We start from the raw sequence: 10,400 nt of genomic DNA on the forward strand, positions 1-10,400 counted from the left end.
ATATAACCATCTTCCGAAATTCGAATTTCTATTAGAGTAAACTCGAATAGAGTAGAAAAGAAAAGAATAGAATAGAATAGAAAACAAAACAATGGCATAGAAAAAAAAAAGAATAGAATAAACAATATAAAATAATAGAAAGAATATAACTGTTTTCCGACATTCAAATTTCGAATAGAATAAATTTGAATTTGAATAGAAAAGAATAGGTTATAATAGAAAAGAATAGAAAATAAAATAATAAAATAGAAAACAACAATAGAATAAAATGGAGTAGTAAGAATATAACCATCTTCCGAAATTCAAATTTCTATTAGAATAAACTCGAATAGAGTAGAAAAGAAAAGAATAGAATAGAATAGAATAGAAAATAAAACAATGGCATAGAAAAAAAAAAGAATAGAATAAACAATATAAAATAATAGAAAGAATATAACTGTTTTCCGATATTCAAATTTTGAATAGACTAAATTCGAATTTGAATAGAAAATAATAGGTTATAATAGAAAAGAATAGAAAATAAAATAATAAAATAGAAAACAACAATAGAATAAAATGGAGTAGAAAGAGTATAACTATCTTCCGAAATTCAAATTTCGATTAGAATAAACTCGAAAAGAATAGAAAAGAAAAAGAATAGAAAATAAAACAATGGCATAGAAAAAAAAAGAATAGAATAAAATAGAATAAACAATAGAAAAGACTAAAAAGAATATAACAATAGAATAAACAATAGAAAAGAAAGAAAGAATACAACGATATAGCCGTTTTCTGATATTCGAATTTTGAGTAGAAAAGAATAGATTATAATAGAAAAGAATAGAATAGAAATAAAAAGACTAGAATAGAATAGAAAAAAAAAACAATAGAATATAATGGAATAGAAACCATCTTCCAAATTTCGAATTTTGAATAGAATAAATTTGATTTCAAATGAAATTCGATTCGAATTCTATCGATTCATATTTTGCAAATTCGGTTGAATTGAGTTCAATTTGATCGTATTCAGAAAATTGTAATCGATTCAAATTCGAATACAATAAACGAATTTTGAAAATTCATTTAACAAATTTATGTAAATAACGAATCAAAATGAAAAATATTTTTTCCTTCTGCACATATAAACCCAATACATGCGGTGCGAGGGGGCGGGGAGGGGGAAGGGCAGGTACTTACCTCCCGCACTTTGCAGAATTATTTTATGACTTGGCTGTTACTTCAGAAGTAAATGTCAGTGTATGTGCACCTGCCGCTCTCGTCACCTCCGGAGATCCTGCCACGTCCAGGAACTTCCTGTGATAGGGTGACAACGCTCCGCCCCTGTTTCCTGGGTTGTCACCGATGGAGCGTTAATCACACAGACACGGTCTGCTGTTGTCACCATCAGGAAAGCCTCCCTGAGTCATAGGGGGAGGGGGGAAGTGGCTGCAAAGAGGCGGCAGCAGTGAGGTTGGACAAAGGATGAGAAGCAACGTTTTTTTTTTTTTGGCATGCTGGGGCTTTTAGTTCTCCAACATTCAGAAACCCTTTTATATCTCAGCTCTGGGAACACTACGGGGTGGGGGGGGGGGGGACACAATGCCGTCCCGTCATGGCGGATTTACCAAACTGGATTAGAGGAGACTTCCCTCCGCCGCTAATGCTGATCTATGAAGGGGATTTGTCTGAGGAATGGGAATGAATCGGGAACAATAGGGATTGTAGGGAGCGGGGGATCTGTCTCCAGGGGACACAGCGGAAATCAGACCCTCTCATCTGAGAAAGGCGCCACCAATATGAAGGATCAATGTATCCAAAGCTGAACCTTTAATTATATTGTTATTGGATATTAGAGGGTTAGAATCCCTGCTGGGTTTATACTGATCTCTGCATCCCATCGAGGGGATCTCTCCTCATTTCCTGTCCCAGAGACACAACAGGAAATAAAAGGAAATCTCTCCAATGTCAGGGGAAATCTCAGACCAAGTGTCCCCACTGAAAGATTCACCCTCACCTCCATTACTGGTGACAACAGGAAGCATGCAGTATATAGAGATCAGTATACAGCACATACAGTAGGTGGCAGGGTATTGTGCGTGGTACATATAGTATATAGGGTGCATCATATTGGGAGTAGCTTATATGTAGCAATCAGTCTACACTCTATAGTATAGTATAGTACAGTATAGTAAAGTACAGTACAGTATAATATAGTATAGTACAGTATAGTATAGTATAGTATAGTACAGTATAATATAGTACAGTACAGTATAAGATAGTATAGTATAAGATAGTATAGTATAGTATAGTACAGTATAGTACGGTACAGTATAATATAGTATAGTACAGTATAGTACAGTACAGTATAGTATAGTATAGTATAGTATAGTATAGTACAGTACAGTATAGTACAGTATAGTACAGTATAGTACAGTACAGTATAATATAGTATAGTACAGTATAGTACAGTACAGTATAGTATAGTACAGTATAGTATAGTATAGTACAGTACAGTATAGTATAGTACAGTATAGTATAGTATAGTACAGTACAGTATAGTATAGTACAGTACAGTACAGTATAATATAGTATAGTACAGTACAGTATAGTACAGTATAGTATAGTACAGTATAGTATAGTACAGTATAGTATAGTACAGTACAGTATAGTATAGTATAGTATAGAATAGTATATAAGGTGCAATAAATAAAATGTAGGGTGCAGTACATTAGGTGTACTGTACAGTATGTAGAGTGCAATATACAGGGTGTGCTGTATAATATGCAGTATAAGGGGTGAAATACATAATATGTAGGGGCAGTATATTATATGTAGAGCAGTAAATAAAATGTAGGGTAGGTATATTATATAGGGTGCAATATATTGTGTGTGGAATACAATATGTAGGATGCAATATATAATATGTAGGGTGCAATATATAGTATATAGCATGCAATATATAAAATGTAGGGTACAGTATATAGTATAGATGGTTCGAAATATATTATATAGGGTGCTGCATCTTGTGTAGTCTACAGTATGTAGGGTGCAGAATATAGTATACAGGGTGTAGTATGTAGTCTATAGGGTGTAGTATGTAGGAAGCAGTATATAGGGTGCAGTGACTCATATATAGGGCACAGTATATAATATACAGTATACTTTAAAATATAGTATCTAGGGTGCAATATAGACTATATAGAGTACAGGATATAGTATATAGAGTGCAGTATATAATAAATAGGGTGCAGTATACAGTATTTAGGGTGCAATATTTAATATATGTGGTGCAGAATATAGTATATAGGGTGCAGAATATAGTATATGGGGTACAGTGTATTAAACATAGGGTACAATATATAGGGTGTACCATGTAGTATATAGGGTGCAGTAGATAATATATAGGGTGCAAAATATAGTATATATGATGCAATATATAATATAATATAGGGTGTAGTATATATTATATAGGGTGCAGAATATAGTATATAGGATTCTGTATAAAAAAATAGGTTGTCGAATATAGTACATAGTGTGCAAAATAGTATATAGGGTGCAGTATATAATATATAGGGTGCAGAATATAGTATATAGGGTGCAGCAAATAATATACAGGGCACAGGATATAGTACATAGGGTGCAGTATACAATATGCAGGTTACAGTATATAATATATGGGGTGCAGAATATAGTATATAGAGTGCAGTATATAAAATACAGGGTGCAGAATATAGTATATAGGGTGCAGAGTATAGTATATGGTGAGTAGTATATAGTATATAGGGTGCAGTATATAAAATATATGGGTTGCAGAATCTAGTATATAGGGTGCAGTATATCATATATGGGGTGCAGAATATAGTATATAGTGTGCAGTATATAAAATACAGGGTGCAGAATATAGTATATAGGGTGCAGAGTATAGTATATGGGGAGTAGTATATAGTATATAGGGTGCAGTATATAAAATATATGGGTTGCGGAATCTAGTATATAGGGTGCAGAATATAATATATGGGGTGCACAATATAGTATATAGGGTGCAGTTTGTCATATATAGAGTGAAGAATATAGTATATAGGGGCAGTATATAATACATAGGGTGCAGAATAATGATATAGGGTGAAGTATATAGTACATAGGGTGCCGAATATAGTATATAGGGTGTAGTATATGCTATATGGGGTGCAGAATATAGTATATAGGGTGAAGAAAATAGTAAATGGGGTGCAGAGTATAGTATATAGGGTGCAGAGTAAAGTATATAGGGTGCAGAGAATAGTATATGGGGTGCAGAATATAGTATATAGGGTGCAGTATATAATATATGGGGTGCAGAACATAGTATATAGGGTGCAGGATATATTATATAGGGTGTGGTATATAAAATATAAGGTGCAGAATATTGTATATGGGGTGCAGAATTTAATATATAGGGTGCAGAATATAGAATATAGGGTGCAGAATATAATAAATGGGGTGCAGAATATTGTATATAGGGTGCAGAGTATAGTATATAGGGTGCAGAGTATAGTATATTGAGTGTAGAATATAGTATACTGTATATAGGGTGCAGAGTATAGTATATAGGGTGCAGTATATATTATATAGGGTGCAGAGTATAGTATATGGGTGCAGAATATAGTATATAAGGTGCAAAATATAGTATATAAAGTGCAGAAAATAGTATATGGGGTAAAGAATATAGTATATGGGGTACAGAGTATAGTATATAGGGTGCAGTATATAGTATATAGGGTGCAGAATATAGTAAATAGGGTGCAGTATATAGTATATGAGGTTCAGAAGCTAGTATATGGTGTGAGGTATATAGGGTGCAGTATATAGCATATAGGGTGCAGAATATAGTATATGGGGTTCAGTATATAGGGTGCAGAATATAGTATAAATGGTGCAGAATATAGTATATGGGGTGTAGAATACAGTATATATGGTGCAGAACATAGTATATGGGGTGCAGAATATAGTATAAAGGGTGCAGAATATAGTATACAATGTGCAGAATAAAGTATATGGGGTGCAGAATATAGTATATGGGGTGCAGTATATCATATAACGGGTGCAGAAAATAGTATATGGGGTGCAGAACATAGCATACGGTGTGCACTATATAGTATAGGAGGTGTAGAATATAGTATATAGGGTGCAGAATATCGTATATATGGGGTGCAGTATATAGGGTGGAGTATATAGTATATGGGGTGCAGAATATAGTATTAGGGGTGCAGAGTATAGTATATAGGGTACAGTATATAGGGTGCAGAATATGGTATATGGGGTGTAGAATATAGTAAATAGGGTGCAGTATACAGTATATGGGGTGCAGTATATAGTATATAGGGTGGAGTATATAGTATATGGGGTGCAGAATATATTATTAGGGGTGCCGAGTATAGTATATAGGGTGCAGAATATGGTATATGGGGTGCAGAATATAGTATATGGGGTGCAGTATATAGTATATGGGGTGCAGTATATAATATATAAGGTGGAGTATATAGTATAAGGGGTGCAGAATATAGTATATAGGGTGGAGTCAATAGTATATGGGGTGCAGAATATAGTATATGGTGTGCAGTATATAGTATATAGTATATGGGGTCAAAATATAGTATATATAGGGTGTGGTATATAGGGTGGAGTATATAGTATATGGGGTGCAGAATATAGTATATAGGGTACAGTATATAGTACACAGGGTGCAGTATATAATATATTGGGTGCAGAATATAGTATATAGGGTGCAGAATATAGTATATGGGGTGCAGTATATAGTATATAGAGTGCAAACTATAGTATACGGGGTGCAGTATATAGTATATGGGTGCAGTTTGTAGTATATTGGGTGCATTATATAATATATAGGGTGCAGTATGTATTATATGGGGTGCAGTATGTAGTATATATGGTACAGAATATAGTATATAGGGTGCAGTAATCGTATATGGGGTACAGTGTATAATATATAGGGCACAGAATATAGTATATGGGGTGCAGTATATAATATATATGATGCAGAATATAGTATATGTGGTGCAGTGTATAATATATAGGGTGCAGAATATAGTATATATGGTGCAGTATATAGTATATGGAGTGCTGTATATAGTATGGGGTGCAGAATATAGTGTACAGGGTACAGTATATAGTATATGGGGTGCATTATATAATATACAGGTGCAGAATATAGTATATGGGGTGCAGTATATATTATATAGGGTGCAGTATATAGTATATGGGGTGCAGTATATCATTTATGGGGTGTAGTATATAGGGTGCAGTATATAGTACATGGAATTCAGTATATAGTATATAGGGTGCAGTATATAGGATATGGGATGTAGTATATAGCATATGGGATGTAGTATGTAGTATATAGGGTGCAGTATATAGTATATGTAATTCAGTATATAGTATAGGATTCAGAATATAGGATATGGGGTGCAGTGTATAATATATAGGGTGCAGAATATAGTATATATGGTGCAGTATATAGTATATGGAGTGCTGTATATAGTATGGGGTGCAGAATATAGTGTACAGGGTACAGTATATAGTATATGGGGTGCATTATATAATATATAGGGTGCAGTATATAGTATATAGGGTGCAGTATATAGTATATGAGGTGCAGTATATCATTTACGGGGCGTAGTATAAAGGGTGCAGTATATAGTACATAGAATTCAGTATATAGTATATAGGGTGAAGTATATAGGATATGGGATGTAGTATATAGTATATGGGGTGCATTATATAATATATAGGGTGCAGTATATAGTATATAGGGTGCAGTATATAGTATATGAGGTGCAGTATATGGTATATGGGGTGCATAATATAGTATATAGGGTGCAGTATATCATTTATGGGGCGTAGTATAAAGGGTGCAGTATATAGTACATAGAATTCAGTATATAGTATATAGGGTGAAGTATATAGGATATGGGATGTAGTATATAGTATATGGGGTGCATTATATAATATATAGGGTGCAGTATATAGTATATAGGGTGCAGTATATAGTATATGAGGTGCAGTATATGGTATATGGGGTGCATAATATAGTATATAGGGTGCAGTATATCATTTATGGGGCGTAGTATAAAGGGTGCAGTATATAGTACATAGAATTCAGTATATAGTATATAGGGTGAAGTATATAGGATATGGGATGTAGTATATAGTATATAGGGTGCAGTATATAGTATATGTAATTCAGTATATAGTATAGGATGCAGAATATAGTATATGGGGTGCAGTGTATAATATGCGGAGTATAGAGCATGCTGTGTGTGTTTATGTGTAGTATATATAATATGAGGTTTGGAGTAGTGATCGGTCACAGATTGGATTGCAGTGATTGGCTGTGGATCCCAGGATGTGTAGTGAGAGCGGAGTGTTGTGTCCCCGCCTCCCGTTCTCCTCCTCCTCCAATCAGAGCTGGGTGGGCGGGGTCCCGGAGTTTCTCCAGCTCTCGGAGTTTGTCGGATAGAGAAAGTTGCTCGAAGGATCCCCGGGGCCCCCCGACTGTCCGATCCCTGCTGGAGAGAGACTCGGAGAGCCGGGGCCCCAACTTACACCAGGGGCCCCCCGTTTGTGGATTATATTGCCTTCCTCCTCGGATCTATGGATCCCCCGATCCCGCGGCTGCTGCAGCTCCTGCTGGCCCTCCTGTGTTGGGGCCCCCCGGGCCGGGCCCTGGAAGGTGAGACCCCCCCCCCCCCCAATCATTGTGTCCTCCTCCCCCTATATCCATCATTCCATCATATTTATTATATACACACATACAATGTATCCTTCTATAGAGACCCCATCTATATACAATGTATCCATACAGACCTCATCTATATACAATGTATCCTTCTATATAGACCTCATCTATATACAATGTATCCTTCTATAGAGACCCCATCTATATACAATGTATCCTTCTATAGAGACCCCATCTATATACAATGTATCCTTCTATACAGACCCCATCTATATACAATGTATCCATACAGACCTCATCTATATACAATGTATCCTTCTATAGAGACCCCATCTATATACAATGTATCCTTCTATAGAGACCCCATCTATATACAATGTATCCTTCTATAGAGACCCCATCTATATACAATGTATCCTTCTATACAGACCCCATCTATATACAATGTATCCTTCTATAGACCCCATCTATATACAATGTATCCTTCTATACAGACCCCATCTATATACAATGTATCCTTCTATACTGACCCCATCTATATACAATGTATCCATACTGACCCCATCTATATACAATGTATCCTTCTATAGAGACCCCATCTATATACAATGTATCCTTCTATACAGACCCCATCTATATACAATGTATCCTTCTATAGAGACCCCATCTATATACAATGTATCCTTCTATATAGACCCCATCTATATACAATGTATCCTTCTATATAGACCTCATCTATATACAATGTATCCTTCTATACAGACCCCATCTATATACAATGTATCCTTCTATAGAGACCCCATCTATATACAATGTATCCATACAGACCCCATCTATATACAATGTATCCTTCTATAGAGACCCCATCTATATACAATGTATCCTTCTATAGACCCCCATCTATATACAATGTATCCTTCTATACAGACCCCATCTATATACAATGTATCCTTCTATACAGACCCCATCTATATACAATGTATCCTTCTATACTGACCCCATCTATATACAATGTATCCTTCTATAGAGACCCCATCTATATACAATGTATCCTTCTATAGAGACCCCATCTATATACAATGTATCCTTCTATACTGACCTCATCTATATACAATGTATCCTTCTATATAGACCCCATCTATATACAATGTATCCTTCTATAGAGACCTCATCTATATACAATGTATCCTTCTATACAGACCCCATCTATATACAATGTATCCTTCTATAGAGACCCCATCTATATACAATGTATCCTTCTATATAGACCCCATCTATATACAATGTATCCTTCTATAGAGACCCCATCTATATACAATGTATCCTTCTATAGAGACCCCATCTATATACAATGTATCCTTCTATAGAGACCCCATCTATATACAATGTATCCTTCTATAGAGACCCCATCTATATACAATGTATCCTTCTATACTGACCTCATCTATATACAATGTATCCTTCTATACTGACCCCATCTATATACAATGTATCCTTCTATACAGACCCCATCTATATACAATGTATCCTTCTATAGAGACCCCATCTATATACAATGTATCCTTCTATACAGACCCCATCTATATACAATGTATCCTTCTATAGACCCCATCTATATACAATGTATCCTTCTATAGACCCCATCTATATACAATGTATCCTTCTATAGACCCCATCTATATACAATGTATCCTTCTATAGAGACCCCATCTATATATAATGTATCCTTCTATAGAGACCCCATCTATATACAATGTATCCTTCTATAGACCCCATCTATATACAATGTATCCTTCTATACAGACCCCATCTATATACAATGTATCCTTCTATAGAGACCCCATCTATATATAATGTATCCTTCTATAGAGACCCCATCTATATATAATGTATCCTTCTATAGAGACCCCATCTATATACAATGTATCCTTCTATACAGACCCCATCTATATACAATGTATCCTTCTATACAGACCCCATCTATATACAATGTATCCTTCTATAGAGACCCCATCTATATATAATGTATCCTTCTATAGAGACCCCATCTATATACAATGTATCCTTCTATAGACCCCATCTATATACAATGTATCCTTCTATAGACCCCATCTATATACAATGTATCCTTCTATACAGACCCCATCTATATACAATGTATCCTTCTATACTGACCCCATCTATATACAATGTATCCTTCTATAGAGACCCCATCTATATATAATGTATCCTTCTATAGAGACCCCATCTATATACAATGTATCCTTCTATATAGACCCCATCTATATACAATGTATCCTTCTATATAGACCCCATCTATATACAATGTATCCTTCTATAGACCCCATCTATATACAATGTATCCTTCTATAGAGACCCCATCTATATACAATGTATCCTTCTATAGAGACCCCATCTATATACAATGTATCCTTCTATAGAGACCCCATCTATATATAATGTATCCTTCTATAGAGACCCCATCTATATACAATGTATCCTTCTATACAGACCCCATCTATATACAATGTATCCTTCTATAGAGACCCCATCTATATACAATGTATCCTTCTATAGACCCCATCTATATACAATGTATCCTTCTATAGACCCCATCTATATACAATGTATCCTTCTATACAGACCCCATCTATATACAATGTATCCTTCTATACTGACCCCATCT

The 10,400-nt window shown here is 35.0% G+C and overlaps 1 protein-coding gene and 1 pseudogene across 4 annotated transcripts in view; both read left to right on the forward strand.

The window, feature by feature from the left end:
* Nucleotides 1-10,400, forward strand: part of LOC309552161 — a 517,672-nt pseudogene that overhangs the window by 233,464 nt on the left and 273,808 nt on the right. The window lies entirely within an intron of this gene.
* The window catches only part of EPHB4 (EPH receptor B4), an 80,209-nt gene continuing 77,273 nt past the window's right edge, over nucleotides 7,465-10,400 (forward strand). For all 3 annotated transcript variants that reach the window (XM_082256222.1, XM_082256221.1, XM_082256223.1), the window contains exon 1: nucleotides 7,465-7,708. In XM_082256222.1, the coding sequence (XP_082112348.1) occupies nucleotides 7,630-7,708 (79 nt within the window). In that variant the 5' untranslated portion in view covers nucleotides 7,465-7,629. The remainder of the gene's footprint in view (nucleotides 7,709-10,400) is intronic.

Source organism: Pelophylax lessonae (genome assembly GCF_965119305.1).
Source record: "Pelophylax lessonae genome assembly, chromosome: 4".
NCBI classification, from domain to species: domain Eukaryota; kingdom Metazoa; phylum Chordata; class Amphibia; order Anura; family Ranidae; genus Pelophylax; species Pelophylax lessonae.